The sequence below is a fragment of the Planococcus citri genome, chromosome 5 (genome assembly GCF_950023065.1).
Source record: "Planococcus citri chromosome 5, ihPlaCitr1.1, whole genome shotgun sequence".
Classification (NCBI taxonomy): Eukaryota; Metazoa; Arthropoda; class Insecta; order Hemiptera; family Pseudococcidae; genus Planococcus; species Planococcus citri.
This window is the reverse complement of record NC_088681.1, coordinates 8,020,800-8,040,027: the sequence shown is the minus strand read 5'-3', so window position 1 is coordinate 8,040,027 and position 19,228 is coordinate 8,020,800. Positions and strand designations below refer to the sequence as shown.

Below are 19,228 nucleotides of genomic sequence, written 5' to 3'. Positions count from 1 at the left end.
AGAAACATTGATCCATACGTAGTGATTGCGAAAAACAATAGCGTCACCGAACCGATCAAGTGAATGAAAATATAGCAAAGCAGTGTTTGAGAATCGACAAATGGTACAGGGGAAATATAATCACGTTGGTAGTCTATGACGAATTCTCCGGTATACGCGTATATTACAAGCTTCTGCAAAGATTGGATAACACCAACTATCAGAGCGTACATGATGTTGTATTTGAATCCTTTCATGTTCCATTTTTCCATATTTATTTCATCGATATGATCAGCAGTGAAATTGAAATTCGGTTTAATGAACTCGTCCTTCTTTAGCTCGCTCATCTGGTCGAACAAGGCGACAAAAGTACCTCGTTTCCAATACACTGCCAGAGCATTTGCGATCAGTATATTGATGTAGATTAATTGTGTCCAATACTTTGTAATTAGAGTCGGATCAGGGTTTTGGTGTTGTATGATTTCCAGAACTAATGGCAACGAATACGATGCATACTGGTAAGCGAGTAAACTGGCGAAAGCGTACTTGAATTTACTGGTTGTATATCTTTCGTAGAGTGCTCCTCCAATCGCCGAGTACGCGAGGTAGATGTGTTTCATAGGCGAGCACATCTCTTCGAAAAACTCCAAATGAATTATATTCTCCATATTGAAAACAAGAGATGAAGATCACAATATTAAACGAAACCAAATGTACTGAACTCACCTACTGGTTGACTTTAGAAAACTCAATGCGTAGATTATTCGAGTTGGCCTATACTTATCTAAGTACCTACGTATGATGTTATTAATTCAAGATCCAAGAAAGTATTTTAGTCGGGTACATAACGATTCCGAGGAAATTATCGCCTAAAGTTCCAAAGGTAATAGATGAATTATTTGTCGACGAATTTTAAATGATTTCTCAAGTAGGTAGGTACGTAGGTACGTAACACTTTTGAAGATTAGCAAGAAGGTATTTTGAGCCTATGAATTGAAATGATTGTTCGAGCAACTTTTTTGTACACGTGAAATAATTATCAAAGGAATTATTTCTGAGAATTTTCAATTTCCTAATCATTCTTGGTTTAAATTGATTTGTCAATTATGATGAATTTTTGAAAATCTACTCATTTAAAATGATTTTGGCTAAGGTAGGTACGTGCTGATGTCATCTTCCGAGAATATGAATATAGGTATACCTAGCTACCTACCAAGTTGAAATATTCATGAAAACGTGACGAATTTGTCAATTTTGGACGATTTAAAAGCTGCTATTTTCAACAAAACTCTTTTTCTCGATGAATTCGTAAAAATTCAGTGAGTACCTATCTATTCATTAATGAGGGTTTTATTTTTTTTTTTTCAACAATTATCAGCATCCTCAGCACTCCCAATTTAGAGATTTTTTTTCAGACTATATGAAAAGTGGAACCACTGATTTTGGCACCCGGAGCGAATAACCCTTTTAATGTAAAATAAAATGATTTTTAAAAAGTTGAATCGCCAAATTTTGATTAGAATTGCCAGTACTGGCATTTAAAATTTTCAATTGTCAGCCATTTTGAAAATTTGCAAATTGCTCCTCTATTTTCAGAAATGTAAGGATAATACACATATTTGCTCATAAAAAGTTCAATGTTGAGCTTTCCTTAAAAGGCCAATTTTCAAAAGCTTGCCAAATTTCAGAATTACAATGAAATGTTTTTTTAAAAAATCGAAAAATCGTACATTTTCACGATACCTACTTGCAATTACGAGATTTTTGTGGTGGGATTCCGAAAATGGGCGGAGGGAGAGTACGGAGCACAAGAATTTTGATCAGAATATGAAAATAAAGGTTGAATAGGTATCATGTGACATTTCGTTTTATAGGTTTTAGGGATCGCTAAATACGAATGTGAACTTATTTTTCTGATCTGACCCTTCCAACGCCCCCATTGCCACCTCTAGTTTCCTTAAAAATTGAAAAAAAAATTAGTGATACGGTTCATTAGGTTTTTGGGGTCCTTGATTACAAATATCTAGTTATTCATTTCAAATTTGCAGGAAATTATGCACCCCCTCCCCCCACCGATCCTCCGGGACGGTTTTTTTCTTAAAGAGGACATCCTAAGGAACATATTAAAGCAAACTTACCCCAAAAAAAAGTTGGCCTTACAAAATGGCGGCCATTTTGACTGACATCGCAGATTTTGCGTTTCAACATTGGACTTGCACGAAAATTTTCAAACCTTACAAAGGTAGATCGAAAGATCATGCAAAAATTTGTCACCTGTCAAAATTTCAAGTGCTAAAGTGTGTTTTTCAATTTTTGGCGAATTTTTGAAAATCCAACTTAGGCCAAAAATGAGGGGAAAAAATCAAAATTTTACCAAATTGATTAAGAAAGCTGAAATTTGGGATATACTCTATCCTCGACATGCAAAATCAATTGGAAACGGTTTCAACCAGTTTTGAGCAGTTCTGGAGCCTCTAGCAGATTTTTGAAACTTGAAATTCCCACAAAATTTCATCAAATGGAGATGGAAAGCAGAAATTCACTCTACACTCCAATTTTAACACCCTCTGAAGACGACTGCAGGTGGGTTCAAGTCATTTTAGAGCCTCCAGCGACTTTTTTGAAAATTACTGGAGCCTCCAGTAGATTTTTAAAACTTGAAATTTCCCGAAAATTTCATCAAATTGAGATGGAGAGTCGAAATTCCTTCTGCAAACTAATTTCAATACGCTGCGAAGTTGACTGCTGGTGGATTTCAAGTCGTTTTGGAGCCTCCAGCAACTTTTTGAAAGGTTGTGCGGAGTTTCTTTGCAAAATTGAAATTTTCCAAAAGTAGCTGGAAGCTTCAAAACCATTTGAAACCTCCATGTAGTCTGCGAAGTAAATTTCAGCTTGCCAACTCCACTGTGATAAATTAATGTTGTGGGAATTTCAAGTTTCAAAAATTTACTGGATGCTCCAGTAATTTTCCAAAAAGTTGCTAAAGGTTCTGAAAAGAGGGTGTTAAAATTAGAGTGTAGAGTAAATTTCAGCTTTCCATCTCCATTTGATCAGATGTTTTTTGAAAATTTAAAGTTTCAAAAATCCGCTGAAGGCTTCAGGAGTTGAATTTCAAGTCGTTAGAGGCTCCAAAACGACTTGAAATTCACCTGCAAGACTTCGTAGCGTATTGAAATTAGTTTTTAGAATAAATTTTAGCTTTACAACTCCAATTTGATGGAATTTTGTGAGAATTTCGAGTTTCAAAAATCTGCTGGAGGCTCCAGAACTGCTCAAAACGGGTTGAAACCGTTTCCAATCGATTTGGCATGTCGAAAATAGGGTATATCCCAAATTTCAGCTTTCTTGGTCAATTTGGTAAAATTTTAATTTTTCCCCCTTTTTTGGCCTAAATAATTCGATTTTCAAAAATTCACCAAAAATCTACAAACGCACTTTGGCGCTTGAAATTTTGACAGGTGATAAATTTTTGCATGATCTTTCGATCTACCTTTGTAAAGTTTGAAAAAGTTCGTGCAAGTCCTATGTTAAAACGCAATATCTGCGATTTCGGCTGACCTGTCAATCAAAATGGCCGCCATTTTGTAAGTAAGGCCAACTTTTTTTTTGGCAAGTTTGCTTTAAAATGTTCCTTAGGATGTCCTCTTTAAGAAAAAAGTTGTCCCGGAGGATCGGCGGGGGGGGGGGTGCAATTACTCCTATTGTCATATGCCGGACTAAATTTGTTGTTGAAAAAAAACACGTCAAAACTTACGAAGTCCATGTTTGATGAAATCTGATCCATTGTCGAATCTTGTGCATGAATTCTCGAACGTGTCTATCTCGTTGCCGCTGAATATCCCGTAATTGGAAATTTCTCACGAGTTTGCATTTTGGAGATTCGCTTAAAATGTGTTCTTCTCGCCTGTCACACTCTTCCAAACACTCGAAAGCTACTGCTGTATGATATTTCATGTCATTTTGCAAACGAATCGCTTGATTTTTCAGATGAGTCGAGAGCAATAGTGGTAATAAAATCGATCCCTGCCGGATGATCGGATAGATCAAGACGAGCAGGTCTACGAAAGCGTGAACGATGAGGAATGAACTCAATTTTTGTGTATCGAGTACTGGAAACGGTAAGAGGAAATCCAACTTGTAATCGATGCAGAATTCTCCGCCTAGGATGTAATCGATAAATTTTGGCAAAAATGTAATCGAATAAATCGCCAAGGCGTATAATAAAGTGTATTTGATCATTTTCACGCTTAATTTTGGCACGTTTTTCTCTTCGATCTGGTCTGTGGTGAAATTGAATTTCGGTCCGATGAACTCGTCATCTTTAAGCTTATTCATCTGATCGAGTAACGCGTGGAAAGTGCTTCGTTCTCGATAAATCACCAGAACTTTGATTATCAGGGTGTGAACTATTATTAAGGACATAAAACACTTCGCGATCACTTGGATGTTGTATTCTTGTTGTTGGAGAAGTGTCATTACCGATACAATTGTTGTAAAGAGATAATGAAAACCAAATAAAAATCTATAGAGGTTTTTGAATTTACTTGTGATGTAATTTTCGTACAGTGCTCCTCCCGCAGCGGAGTACACCAAGTAAATATGTTTCATGGTGGGTGACATCTCGTCGAAAAAATCCAAGTGTATTATATTTTCCATTTTTAAAACACACTGATTAGAATCACAACTTCATTACATTTGCACTGAACTTGTTTTTTGAGAACTTAAAATTTTGACTGATGTATGAAAGCCTCTGACTTAAAGTTTAGATCCATTATATTCGCTGATACCTTTTCGACCGTGGTGAATTAAATGATCCCATAATGCTGGGTAATTTGAGTGTTGATGAAGAATATCATTTTCGAGAAAAAGTATTTTTCTTTGTTCTAAAATCTCTGAATCATTCATCGTCGATGGCCAAATGATTTCTTAAGTATTTTTTAAAAACATCGAAGTACTTAATGCTTTGTTTAAAATTTCAAATGAAAATGGTTCTTCGAGTGGATAGGTAGGCCCATTGCAAACTACCTATACAATTTCTTGAAAATACTTTTCTAATGATACCTACCCATTTTCTTATACCTACCTAATTGTAAGGTAATCGCTGGAAATCGATTTTGTAGAATTTGTGGTTCTCATGTTAAACGTAATTCAACTCTCACGTGTGAAAAAAGAATAAAAAAGAGATATGTATTTTTGTGGCGTAATTTTGTTCGCCCTTATATTATTTCTTCAATCAACCTTCAGGAGGGAATTAAGTTACTTAATTCAAAATGTGAAATTAAAAAACCGTCGTAGAATGTTGACAAAATTCAGTGAAGATCTTCATTCCGAGTCCAAAGTTGACCAAGAAAATTGCTAACGCCGCAAGTGTTGATTGAGGAGAAATCGGGTCTTAAAATTAGAAGGAATTTTCAAAAAAAAAAAAAATCGCACCGGTTCCTGGCCAATACTTTTGTTTTGAAAAATATTATCCAATTCCAAACGCGTTGAGGATTACATACCTATTATTGGAGGAGAACAGATTCTTAAAGCTGATCACATAAAAGGGAGAATAATTTTGCAGAAATTCATCTTCATTTAGAAGAATGGCAAAGTAAGATGTGTTTTTCTCAAAAATTGTCCATCCGGAGTTTTCTATCTATATATTAAAATTATGACCGGATTCTTGTGACAGCGAGATCTCAGGAACGGCTGAACCGATTTTGATCGACGAAGTCTCAAAAAAAAGCTTTTGACCCGTAGATGTGCAGGTTTTAATCAAAAGTTCAAAAAGTTGCGCCGTAAAGCTCAAAAAAGCTCAATAATTGATTTTAGCCTATACATAGCGCATTCGATGTATACACAGTAGTACGTATATTATACCTTGAAAGAGCATCTAAAAAAGTCAAATGTTGAAGAAAAAAGTTCACAAAAAAGTTGCGCCTTAAAGCTCAAAAAAGCTCAATAATTGATTTTGGTCTATACGTAGCGCATTCGATGTATATGCAGTAGTACGTATATTATACCTTGAAAGAGCATCAAAAGAAGTCAAATGTTGAAGAAGAAAGTTCACAAAAAAGTTGTGCCTTAAAGCTCAAAAAAGCTCAATAATTGATTTTAGCCTATATGTAGTGCATTCGAGATATGCAGGGAAGTACGTATATTATACCTTGAAAGAGCATCAAAAGAAGTCGAATATCAAAAAAAAATGTTCGCAAAAAAGTTGTACCATAAAGCTCAAAAAAGCTCAATAATTGATTTTAGCCTATACGTAGCATATTTGATATGTATAGAGAAGTACATATATTATACCTTGAGAGAGCATCGAAAGAAGTCGAATGTTGAAGAAAAATGTTTACAAAAAAAGCTGTGCTGTAAAAAGCTCAAAAAAGCTCAATTATGACCGGATTCTTTTGACTCTAAGACCTCAGCAATGGCAGTACCAATTTTGCCCGACGATGTCTCAAAAAAAAAAGCTTTTGACCCATAGATGAGCAGGTTTAAATCAAAAGTTTGAAAAGTAGCGCCGTAAAGCTCAAAAAAGCTCAATAATTGATTTTATCCATTAGGTAGCGCATTCGATGTATACACAGTAGTAGGTATATAATACCTTGAAAGAGCATCAAAAGAAATCAGCAGTTGAAGAACAATGTTTACAAAAAAAAATGTGCTGTAAAGCTCAAAAACTGAGTAATTGATTTCAACCATGTACGGAGAAGTACGTATATTATATTACACGTTGAAAGAGCATCACAAGAAGTCAAATGATAAAGAAAACAGTTTACAAAAAAATTTTGCCATTAGCCCAAAAAAGCTCAACAATTGATTCTACTATGTATTAAAATTATGACCGGATTCTGTTATCTCTGAGATTTCAGCAATGGCTGAATTGATTTTGCTTGATGATGTCTCAAAAAAGGGCTTTGCACCTGTAGATTTGCAGGTTTTTATCAAAAGTCTGAAAAGTTGCGCTGTAAAAGCTCAAAATAGCTCAATAATCAATTTTAATCTATTCATAGCATATTCAACATTTACGAAGATGTACATATATTATACCTTGAAAGAGCATCAAGAATAGTCGAAAGTTCGAAAAAAACATTTGCAAAAAAAGGTGTGCCATAAGCTCAAAAATGCTCAGTAATTGATGTTTACTCTATACTCAACACCTTTGATATATATAATGAAGTAGGTACGCATATTATATGTATACCTTGAAAGAGCATCACAAAACGACAAATCTTGAAGAAAAAAAGCTTTAGAAAGTTCCTGGTAAAAGCTAAGTGAAAGCTTGAAAGTTTTAAATTATGACCAGATTCTTTTTTCTGTGAGATCTCAGCAACGGCTGAACCAATTTTGATGAACGACCTCTCGACAGAAAAGCTTTAAAGTGTAAATGTGCAGGTTTATGTTGAAAGGCCAAAAAGTTACACCATAAGCTCAAGAAAGCTCAATAATCGATTATGTCATATTGGGTGGGTACACAAAAGTACCTACATTGTACCTCAAAAAATCTCCAGGGAAAAACAAACTTTGACAAAAAAAAGTTTATGGTAAAAGCTCAGTGAAAGCTCAATACTTTGTGATATGCAGTATTTAACCTGTAATCAGTGCATTCGACATACCTATACAAAGAAGTATGTATATTGTGCCTTGAAAGAGCTTCACAGAAAGACAAAGCTTGAAGAAAAAAAAACTTACAAAAGTTTAAAGCTAACTTTCAAAATTTGACGATAAAATCTCAGCGATAGCTTAAAATTTGGAAAGAAGTACATACATACATTATTGTCCCTTGAAAGAGCTTCACAAAAAGACAAATCTTGAAGAAAAAAAGCTTACAAAAGTTCGCAGTCAAAGCTAAGTGAAAGCTTGAAAATTTTGGTCATTTAGTATTTGATCCAATTTGATGTGTAAAAAAATATACAAATTGTACCTTGAAAGATCACCGCGAAAAAATCATTCTAGACTGTAAAAAACTTAAAAAAATTAACGGCAAATAAAGTTCAGAGAAAGTTTGAAAATTCATTATAAGTCAGTTTTTTGTCACAGCAAGGTCTCTGCAACAGCTGGACCGATTTTGATAAACAGCCACTCGATAGAAAGGTTTTAAATAGTACATAGATAGGTATGTAGGTTTATGTTGAAAGTTCAACAATTTTCACCATGAGCTAAAAAAAGCTCAAAAAATCATTTACTAAATTTTAAAATGTGAAATGAAATTATGACAAAAAGTTGATTTTATATTAAAAAAAATTTCAGGGTGCATCGTCAACATCACCTCATGTCATGAAGTTTTAAGCTTTCACTGAGCTTTCACCTTCAAATATAAATATTCTGTATTCTGTATAACTTCAAGTTTTTTTTCTGTCAAAAATTGTTTTTCAACTTCGATCTTTCAGGGTGCAACATAGGTACTTTTGTCTATCCATCAAATGAATCGGTGGGAACGGAAAGGGACCAAGCCACATTTTTGGAAAAAAAATTTTTCACGGATATAGGGGTTTCAAAGTACGGCGGATCGACTGGTGATGTCAGATTTCCGCAAAACGGCCGGGAAAGTGGTATTTGGGCGCAGAAAAAGGGCGGATCCGCATTTATGGCTTTTTTGTAAAATATTTTTAATTCCTTGAAAAATAACTAACATTTTTGAGAAGACCATTTTTTGAAATTTAAGTTAATCTCTGAATAGAAAAATGATGAAAAAATTAACAACTTCGGCAAAAAGTCTTAGAACTCAAGGAGTTTTTGGGCAATTTAAACGAGATAGCAGTCTAAATGATGTACTTAGATGTAGAATCAAGCCCCATTCGTGCCCGAGCAATTTCAAAAGAAATTTTGTCGATTGGGTGCAGAAAGGGTCTAAGTCTCATTTGTTTAGGCAGCAACAGCGCCGGCGCACGTGAATATTTTTTTTTCTAAACAGAGCTAAAAATTGTGTCTTGGGGTCCTCTTTCAATGACCTTAAGCATGTTTACCAAAAATTTTTGATTTTCAAATAGGTAAATCAGTTTTTTGTTATTCCTGAAAAGTGCGAAAATGGACTTAGCCCCTTTCCGTTCCCACCGATTCAAATATGGCTTAATAAATTATTGAACTTTTTTCGGTTTACTACGCAACCTTTTGTACTTACAACATAAACTTACACATCTGCACTTTAAAGCCTTTCTATCAAGAGGTTGTTATTTTAGGTGAAATACCACATATCACAAAGTTTTGAGCTTTTGTTTAGCTTTTTTATAGAAATTTTCAAAAAATGGTGGTAAATGCTCAGCAAAAGCTCAAAATTTCGTGGCATGCAATATTTGACCAGATCAAGTGCTTATACAGCCAATGTTGAAAGTTTTCACCACTTCATGCAGAAGGTGCAGCAGATCGAGTAATTTTAGTTGAGACTTTGACAATCTTAGCAAACAGCAAAAGAATTAGCGAGATTTTTGGTAATTTCTGATAAAAAATTTTTTTTTTTTTAAACTAAAAAACAAAACATTTTTGTAAATTGTTGATTTGGAGAAAAAAAAAACATTGTCTATTTTAGCAAAAAGTAGCAATTTTGGTAGTTATAGACAAAAAAAACAATTATGCAGTCTACATTTTTTTGCAATTATTTTTGTCGCTTTTATTAGGTAAAACTAAAACTACGTATAGGGTAAAAAACGATTCTTTTTTTGGTATTTTTGGTAAAAGTTTGCAATGTTGCCAAAAAATGAACATTTTTGTAAACTTTTAAAGAAATGAAACCGCGGCTTCTCGCCAATTGTTTAAAATAAAGATAATACTAATTCAAGCATGTGTTTCCAAAAGGCAAGAAGTCCGTTTTCAAAGATTCTGAGGGTGCAACTGCAAGGCCATCTAGCATAAAGTTGCGGCCCAAAAGGCTGATTTTATGATATGTTGTGCCCAAGGGTTTTGGCTACAACATATCAAAAAATCAGCCAATTTGGGCCATTTCTACATTTCCAAATTGTATACTAAGTACCATGAATTTCTTATCAATATTTTTTTGGACTTGGTGCGTTCTGGAAACACATGCTTCAATTGTAAAAAATGAATTTCCCAATAACTAACAGTGAAAAAATTGTGATCATTTTACTTACATATTATGTAGTTACTTTCTGAATTTTCAAAATGTACATTATAACCTTTTGAAGAATCGCGCAGTATGCGCGATTAACGGGTTTGCTAGTTATTATGTAATTTTCTGCCAACATACATTTCGCGTGCCCAGCTGTCTGAAGGTTGGAAGTTACGATGGGCTATACTTCAAGAAGCTTACTCTATAATTACAAATACCAAATGTCAGGTTATCATGCACTTTACCTACTTCTTAAAGATCTCATTTTTAAATAATTTAATTTTGACTTTTCAAAATGATGCCTCTTGAAGGTAGATAGTTAGGTATCTGCTTGCGGTTTAAACAGAGACAAGATTTTTGGACAGAACATGTTCTGATACTTACCCTCTTGGCCAAAATAACCTCCGCCCTAATTAATTTTTTCGATTCTTGGAGAATTTTTGAAAATCAAATTCATGCCAAAAATGAGAAAATAATCAAAATCTTACCAAACTGACCAAGAAAGCAGAAATTTGAGATACACCCTACTTTTGATACGACAAATCGACTGGAAACAGTTTCAACCCGTTTTGAGCACTTCTGGAGCCTCCTGCAGATTTTCGAAACTTGTAATTTCCACACAATTTCGTCAAATGAAGTTGGAAAGCCGAAATTCATTCTGTAAACTACATTTCAGTACGTTTTGAAGTCGACTGAAGGTAGATTTCAAGTCGTTTTGGAGCCTCCAGCGATGTTCTCGAAATAACTGGAGCCTCCAGCAGATTTTTCAGTGCTCGAAATTTTCTTAAAATCTTACCAAATAGAGTTGGTAATTCAAAACTCGTTCTGCATTCCAACTTCAACACGCTATCAAGTCGACTGCAGGTGGATTAAAGTTATTTTGGAGCCTCCAGTGACCTTTTCAAAAATTCCTAGAGCCTCCAGCAGATTTTTAAAACTTGAAATTTCCACTAAATTTTGTCATAATTTGGTATTTTTACCTACATTTGATGACATTTTGTAGAAATTTTAAATTTCAAAAATTTACTGGAGGCTCCAGCAATTTTCCAAGTCGCTGATGGCTTCAAAATGACTTAAAATCTACTTGAAGTCGACTTCATAGCATATTGAAATTGGTTTCACAGAATTAATTTCGGGGTTTAAACTTCTTTTGGTGAAATTTTGTGGAAATTTCAAGTTTTAACAATCTACTGGAGGCTCCAAGAATTCTCAAAAAGTCTCTGGAGGCTCTAAAACGACATGAAATCTACCTGGATTCGATTTCATCGCGTATTGAAATTAGTTTTCAGAATAAATCTCAGATTATCAACTTCATTTGATGAAATATTGTGGAAATTTCAAATTCCAAAAATCTTCTGGAGTCTCCAGAACTGCTCAAAATGATTTGAAACCATTTCCAATCGACTTGGCAGGTTGAAAATAGGGTATATCCAAAATTTCAGCTTTCTAGGTTAATTTGATAAAATTTTGATTTTTTTCTCATTTTGATTTGAATTTTGTTTTTCAAAAATTCACCAAAAATCAAAGAATGCGCTTTAGAACTTGAAATTTTGGCTGGTGATTAATTTTTGCATGCTTTTTCGATCTAGCTTTGTCCATGTTCAAAGAATTTCTTGCGAGTCCTATGTTGAAAAGCAAAATTAACGATTTCGGCTGACTTGTCAATCAAATGGCCACCATTTTGTTAGTAAGGCCAACTTTTTTTTGACAAGTCTGTTTTAAAATGTTTCTTAGGATGTTCTTTAAGGAAAAATTTGTTCCTGTGGATCGGTTGAGTAGACTTACCCAGGCCATCACTGAAGCGAGACGATTCGAGTTCAAATGTGGTTTAATGTGGGGCACGAGTGGCACAGATTCGCCTACTGCTGAAATAATTGTTCGAACAAGCGCGAAAATACTATCTAAATAATTGCTTTTTAGTAGGTAACGCTCGTAGTATAATAGTAGGTAAATTTATACGGGCAGACATTGCGAAGCCATCCGAAGCGTCGAATACGAATGAATGAGAACGAAGGGTGAGGAAACTCACAGGATATTGTACGTACGATAAACGGAAACCTTTTATAAAGTGTCTGAGGTGGAAAGGAAGGGTGCAGGGATGATGGAGGACCAAAATGTATTAACAAAGGTAATATAATATACATAATTATGACGGCAATCGATTCAATATATAATATACTGTAAACCGCTCATTGATACGAACTGTAGTAGTATACCTACGAAGGTAGGGTATAGCTTAAAAGGCGACCATTGTTTCTACAGACTGTGGTGCGACGCCATTAAAAAAGAGAGGGACTCGGACTCTGCCACCAAATGGTCCACCGACCGGCCACCATGAGTTTGCTGATAACATAAATATTCCATTTCCCTTGGCCAATATGTACTCGTATTGTATGTACAATGAATTGAATAGGTACCTATAAGCTCGTAGTTCAGGGTACGAATAATTTTTCGGTACGATTTCTCACGTTTCCGGTATATCTATCTATAGCAACAGAAGAAAAATTACAACGTTGAATTAAAAACTGTACCGATTTATTGGGCTAATCGAACCACGTGTTTGGTTGTGTTTCGCAGGTGAAAGCATAGAAGCAAAGACACACGAAGAGGTAACCATGCTGTTCAGCGATATCGTCGGTTTCACATCAATTTGCAGCACAGCCACGCCATTCATGGTGGTCAACATGTTGCAGAATTTGTACACGAAATTCGACGCATTTTGCGGCCAATTGGACGTATACAAAGTAAGTTCATGTAAAACTTCATGTTACGAGTATTTTGTAAGTTGTGCACCGCGAGCAACAGTATCGAAAAATTCCCAGTTGTGTTGCCATTCCCCATCTTGCGTGCCAGAAATCCGCGTAACGAAATGTTCTACGAGTATATTGTCGAGATTCAATCCTGTACGAATATAGTAATGAAGTCTCTTTTGATGTGGGAGAGGAAGGGGGAAGGGGGCCAGGATTATATTCGCGCAGTTTCGATTCTCCGGGGAGATAGTAAAATGTTAAACTTTTCGGTGCGATTTGACGACAAACGACGACGACGCCGAAACGTCGCCTCTGTTTCGTCGAGCTTTAATTGTTACCAGTGTTGTCGTGATAATTCGTAATTGAACGTTGCGCTGATAAGTGTCAATAAAATGTCCCAAATGAATGCTGCTGGTAAATGTTACAGTTATATCTACTGACGGCGTATGGTTACAAGGCGAACTAATTATGCTTGTAGACCTAACTATAGAGCTTGAATGAAGTCACTTGAGAAAAGATGGCGATAGGAAATGGCATTTTGCGCGAAGGTAGCTTTCTTGTAGAGCTTGCGTGTGGAGAAGGTACAATTTTAGGTTGGTTGGAATGAGATGACAATGATGTCTTGATTAGATATTTTGGAGAGAGGTTTAGTGGTTTCTAAATTTCGGTTTGGTTTTCTTGCTGATTTAGAGATGTTTAGGTTAAGTAATGATTTTATTATTATTGTTTTCGAGTCGAGAAAGGCGGAGTTTACGACATCTAGATTTAGGTATCAGTTTTCGAAAATAATCATAATTTTTGACGTCTTTTTGCTCGAGCTTTGAAAATTGTATTGCTATGCAGGATATCGGTATTGAAGAAATGTAGAGAAAATGGCGGAAAAGAAATACAAACAGGTGAACTAATTTTCCGCTGTCAACTTATGAAATTTTTGTCAACATTGATTGTACAATCATATTCGCCTTAAAGTCCAGTTTTTTCACCAAAAGTTTTATGGAAAAAGCATCTTAAAGTCCACATACTTACTCGTATATTACCAGAATTGTCAAAAATCCTGTTTTTTCATCAAAATTGCCAAAAAAGTTCCATTTTTTCTACTTCTAAATGGTAAAAATTTTGATTTTTGAATGAAATTGCTTGAAAAGCCCTTTTTCTCAGCCAAAATTGTTGAAATCGTTAGCCCTGATTGTTTGAAAAATCCACCGAAAAAATATTACTATCCGCTAAAAGTAGAAAAAAAAGTTCTCATCGTGCATTTCTAGAAAGTCTCCCCTTTCCCTGTCAAAATTGTTGGGAAAAGTCCTAATTTCTTTCAAAGTTGCCAAAAGTATTGATTTCTTCGTCAAAACTTTTCAAAAATCCCCATAAGTCTGGCAAAAAAAATTGTTCCTGTCAAAATTTCCTAAAAAAAAATTTACCAACCAAAAGTCCGGTGATTTTACCAAAATTGCACAAAACTCCTTTTCATTCTGTCAAAATTACCAAAAAAGGAATATTTTTTGGTCAAAGCTGCATGATTTTTGACCAAAATGTTCTTGAAAAGTCCAGCTTGAGCCAAAATTGTCAAAATCAGTTCAGATTTCCTGTTCGTGCAAACATTATAAAAACCTGGCTTTCTGTCAAATTTTCCAAAAAAAAAAAAGGACTCGATTTTTAGCCAAAATGGGCGAATCAATCCTGGTTCTTTTTTCGTCATTATTTCCAACAAGCCTTGTTTCATTATCAAAGTTAGCAAAACGACCTTGTTTTCAGCCAAAATTGCCAAAAAATTGTTGATTTTTTTTGGTCGAACTGCTTTCAAAATTTCTATAAAGCCTGTTTTTCTGTCAAAATTGACGAAGGGTTTATTTCTTTGCCAAAATATTTCTTTTTAAAAAAAATCCTAATTTTGTTGGATAACTAAATTTCTGAAAATCCAGTAATTTTGCCAAAGTTGCCAGAAAAGCTCTGCTTTCTGTCGAAATTGTCGAAAAAAGTTCTCATTTTTTTTGTCAAAGTTGCTGCATGAAAGATTTGATTTTTGACAAAAATTTGCCTGAAAAGTCCAGCTCGAGTCAAAATTGTCAAAACATGTCCTGACTTCATGCAAAAATTATAAAATCCTGTTTTTCTGCCAGAAATTTGCTAAAAAAAAATAAGTACCTACCGATTTTTTTGACAAAATTTCAAAAAATTATGTTTTTCTGTCACAAGTAGGTAATTGTCGAAAAAGTCTAGATTTTGTTGTTGTAAAAATTGCCTGAAATTTCTGATTTTGATCAAAATCTGTCTGAAGTCCTGATTTTTTGTAAAATTTTTCAAAAGAATCAATATTTGACTGGAATTTGCCAAAAAAAAGTCCAGCTTGAGCCGAAATTGTCAAAATAGGTCCTGATTGCCTTTTTGTGACAAAATTTCAGAAAAAATGGACACATTTCATATCAAAATATATCCAAAAATCTTGATTTTGCCATCATTGTTGAAAAAGTGCTAAAGGGTGACCAACTTCAAGTTTTGGCCAAAATGAGTTATGAGTGTCATCTGATTTTTCTTCAGTTAGGTAATTCATAAGTTGAAATCTTAAAAACATGCTTGTGCAGGCCCATTTGTCTATTATCTGTGGTTGAAGTCTGGGAAATTATCTAACTCTGCCGAAGGATAACGCACTGTGTACTAGTATTTAGCTACGCGAAACTGTTTCATTTTTACGTTACATGAAAATGAGTTATGAACACCATCTGAGAGGTGAGCACTTTGTAAATAACTTTTGACATTGAAAATTACCTCAGGTGAATTGACTGAATTCATTAGTGTAGTATCTGCGTTTGAAGTTGGGAAAAATATCTAACTCGACTCAAAGTGGCTTAAAATGTGTCGAGTGGAAAAAATTTTGGCAGAATTTTTTTTTTACTTTAATAAATAACCTTAACTATGTAACACTCATAAATATGTAGTTGATAATGCTGTGTTTCACATTTCCTGAACAATTTACAAAAATGGAATTGGCCACTTTGCATATTAAGACAGCGATCAGGCATTCTATCAACATGTTTTGCCATTTCTTTCTATAATTGTTCACTCGTCTAATGATTGGCTCTACTCCTAAAAAACATCGATTTGAAAAAATCGGCCCAAAAATAATCGATTCTGTATAATCAATTTTTTTTTAATGATTTCTTGAATGATTGTGTTTTGAAATTTCTAGACTTTTCAACAGTGAATTTACATCAATGAAAAAACTGCAATTTCCAGTGTAAATTTTATCGATTTTTCAATTTTTGCAGAATTATTGACAATATTTCAGAGTTTTTGTCTTTTTTCAGATCATTTTCAACTGATTCTCTCGTATTTTTTGAACAAAATCAAAATAATTGGGGACCGATTTTAACAATGTTTGATTAAATCGATTTTTAATTGACTCCACTACTTCAGGATGTCTTCGTTCCTTTTCCTATCTTGTCTCTTATATCCTGCCATGGCTCGCATGAATCTCATTTCCGCTGCGGTTACTCTGCTTTTTATACCCTTTCTCATTGCCCATGTTTCACTTCCATACAGCAGCATTGGTCTTTTACTCTACAATAGGTATTCTATATGCCTGGATGCTGTCTTTGAGTCTGTTCCATGTATAAATCATAATCCCTGCTATGGCACATTCAGCTTTTCCTACTCCAGCATATACTTGGGTGAATTCTCCTTGTTCATTGGTACCACTGCCCATTTTCTTGGTTTCTGTGATAAGGGCTATGTCGATGTTTCCCTGCATCAAGATGTACATATTCCAGCTCCTCTTCTTTTCCATTTATTCCTCGCACATTCCAGGTAGCAATCTTCAGCCTGTTTCGTTTCTTCCATAGTGTGGGCTTTTTTTTGCCTGCTGCCCAACAGGGTTCCCTGATTTCCCAGCCAGTTTCTTCTTATCTTTGTTTTCTCAAGAAATTGTTTTTTTTGCTTCTATGGGTTTCTAGCCCAAGGAAGTATAGCTTGAGGGGGCTCCCCTCTGCGCTGTCAAGCTGACTTTCCTGAAGCTCGGTTATAGCGCCAAATTCTTGCTTTTGTACAGGATTTGTGCCTAGCACTGCCAGTATTTATGACTCTTGGGTATCAAGGTTCAAAAGCTTTGCTGCTTTTCCTATTGCTGCTTCAGGGATATTTTCTGATTGTTTTCTCTTCTCCTGCACTTCCTGAGATGGCTTGATGCTGTGGCCCATTCAGGTTGCAGCTTTGACACTGGGCACATGCCAAGGTGTTAGGTTTGGTCTTAGCCTCATCCTCAGCTTCCAGCCTGCCAAAGATGAGTTACCATCCTCTGCGACATGGATGCTCCAAACCTCTCTCAAGGTTTGTCTTCTCTACTCCTAGGACTGGCAGTTGTAACGTAGATTGTACTTACCCCAAGTTGACCCGAGAAACCACTAAATTTCACAGAAAAAAAAAAGTTGTCCAAAAATATTTAAAATCTTACTTTTCTACCAAATTTTTTTCTTCAAGTATCTAGAATTTCTAACTTTTTTCTCAGTTCTTTTTGAAGGTGGAAAAATTTTGAAATGATAAACCGGATATAAATCCGTTTCCCCGGTTTTGAACAGTTTGAAAAAAATTCAAAATCATCTTGAAAAATGTTGAAAGTTGAAATTGAATTTTTTTATGAGACCCTAATTTTTAAACTTATGCAAGATGGAGAGATCGTTTAATGCCGAGTAAAAGACTGAATGCAAAAATGTTTCATTCTTGGATCTCAATACCCTAAGCAGGTCTTCTCGCTTCCCTTGCCTCGTCCTGCCCCCTTGCTGGCCGAATTATGGAAAAAATAAATAAAAGTCAAGTGATCGTTTGTTATGTTTTCGATGAATGACGCTGATTTCGAATTTCAGCTCCATTTTTCGATTTAAGCCCCTTGAGCCTGAAATAGGTATCCAATTGTAAATGGTTTAGGATGGGATTTTCGGAGGTCCTAATTTCGACTATGAACTCACTTTTTCGACCCGAGGTATTATTTGCTTCAAAGTCGTTCACTGAATGATACACATAAGACCATTCAAAATACGTAAATGTAAAATGGTACTTGAAGTAGGTATATAATTCAGGATGACTGTAAATTTCTACAAAATGGTAACGAGCCACAAAGCCACAATATAATAGAGGGAAAAAATTCTAAACCATTGAACGTGCAGTCGAAAAGACCCAAGTTTGTCGAGGTCACCATCGACGAAAGAAGACGATACATCAAAAACTCTGTACGCATAGCTGAAAGAGATGTCTATAATATTTACTACGCATTTTTCGGACCGAATGAAAAATTTTCTAAAGAAAATAGACAGATTCGAGCATCGCTAGCTGGAAATACGATTACATATTCCGCACTCGACCTGCTCAACTCTGCATAAAAATAAAGACGATGAGGTGGGGTATACATACCACCAACTCGTGTTGTATATATATTTAAAGCACATACAATACGTAGGTACAGAGAAGAACGTGATAGTATAAACTCGTATACTCGTGATTTTGATATTTTTATCGTAACTTCGCAGCCGAATTTTTTTCGCTATATACTTTTGATAAACGTATTGCTTAAAAGTTATACCTTATTTGCGAATGAAAAGAAGATTATTCAGACTCGAGGCGAACTTGAAATTAAATTTTTTGCTCGCCAAATGGCGAATATTTGATATTCCCGGCAGCTCGTTGGCGTCCCGTCCTGTTCCAGCACAGTATACCCAATATAGTCGTAAATGATTGTAAGAAATTAAATTTCTCAAGTTAAATTTTTGCACAACGTCTATATTATGATCATTCATCTCGAACACGAAAACTTTCACATAAGCCGAAAATCATTGTACCCTCGCGATGCTGAACCAGACATCTAAACCACTCAATGGATACAAATTCGTCGGTAATTAAAAAACCTACAAATGGATTCTTTCTTTTCTCTTTTTACCATCGCTATAATCGAATTTATTTTTAATTTTTCCACAGTAGTAAGTCGTTGTTGTATTTTTTTCCCCGCTAAAAACCAATTTGGCTAGATGTCTGGGCCATTTTCAACGTGCCATGGTTGAGAATAACGAGACAATAAAGACGACGATAGTATTTTTTTGCCTGTTTTTTTTTTTTTTTTTTTGTAAAATATCCATTATAATACATTAATGAGAATATCTCCCCTTTTTCTTGGTATCTTTTTTGTACGTACTTACCGCAGATAATTGTAAATTATAATTCAAAATTAACGAAATATTTCCAGCCCCGACGAATGCCTTTCTGACTCCCTCCCCTCTCCCTCCGCATCTGGAGGAATTTATTATCTACACCGTGAAAATATACACGTTTTTTTCTTTCTTTTACAATTCAAATTCTCGTTCGCAAATGTTAACGTTTTATGTACGTGTTTGTTCTTTATTTTATTCTCGTTTTTTTTTTATCGTTACTCGTTCTCTCGCCCTGCCCTACCTTGTTCCTTCGACTCGTATGT

The 19,228-nt window shown here is 35.0% G+C and overlaps 1 protein-coding gene across 2 annotated transcripts in view; it reads left to right on the top strand.

Moving 5' to 3' along the window:
* Positions 1 to 19,228, top strand: part of Gycalpha99B (guanylate cyclase 1 soluble subunit alpha 2) — a 671,156-nt gene that overhangs the window by 640,065 nt on the left and 11,863 nt on the right. For both annotated transcript variants that reach the window (XM_065366355.1, XM_065366356.1), the window contains exon 11: positions 12,605 to 12,771. In XM_065366355.1, the coding sequence (XP_065222427.1) occupies positions 12,605 to 12,771 (167 nt within the window). The remainder of the gene's footprint in view (positions 1 to 12,604; positions 12,772 to 19,228) is intronic.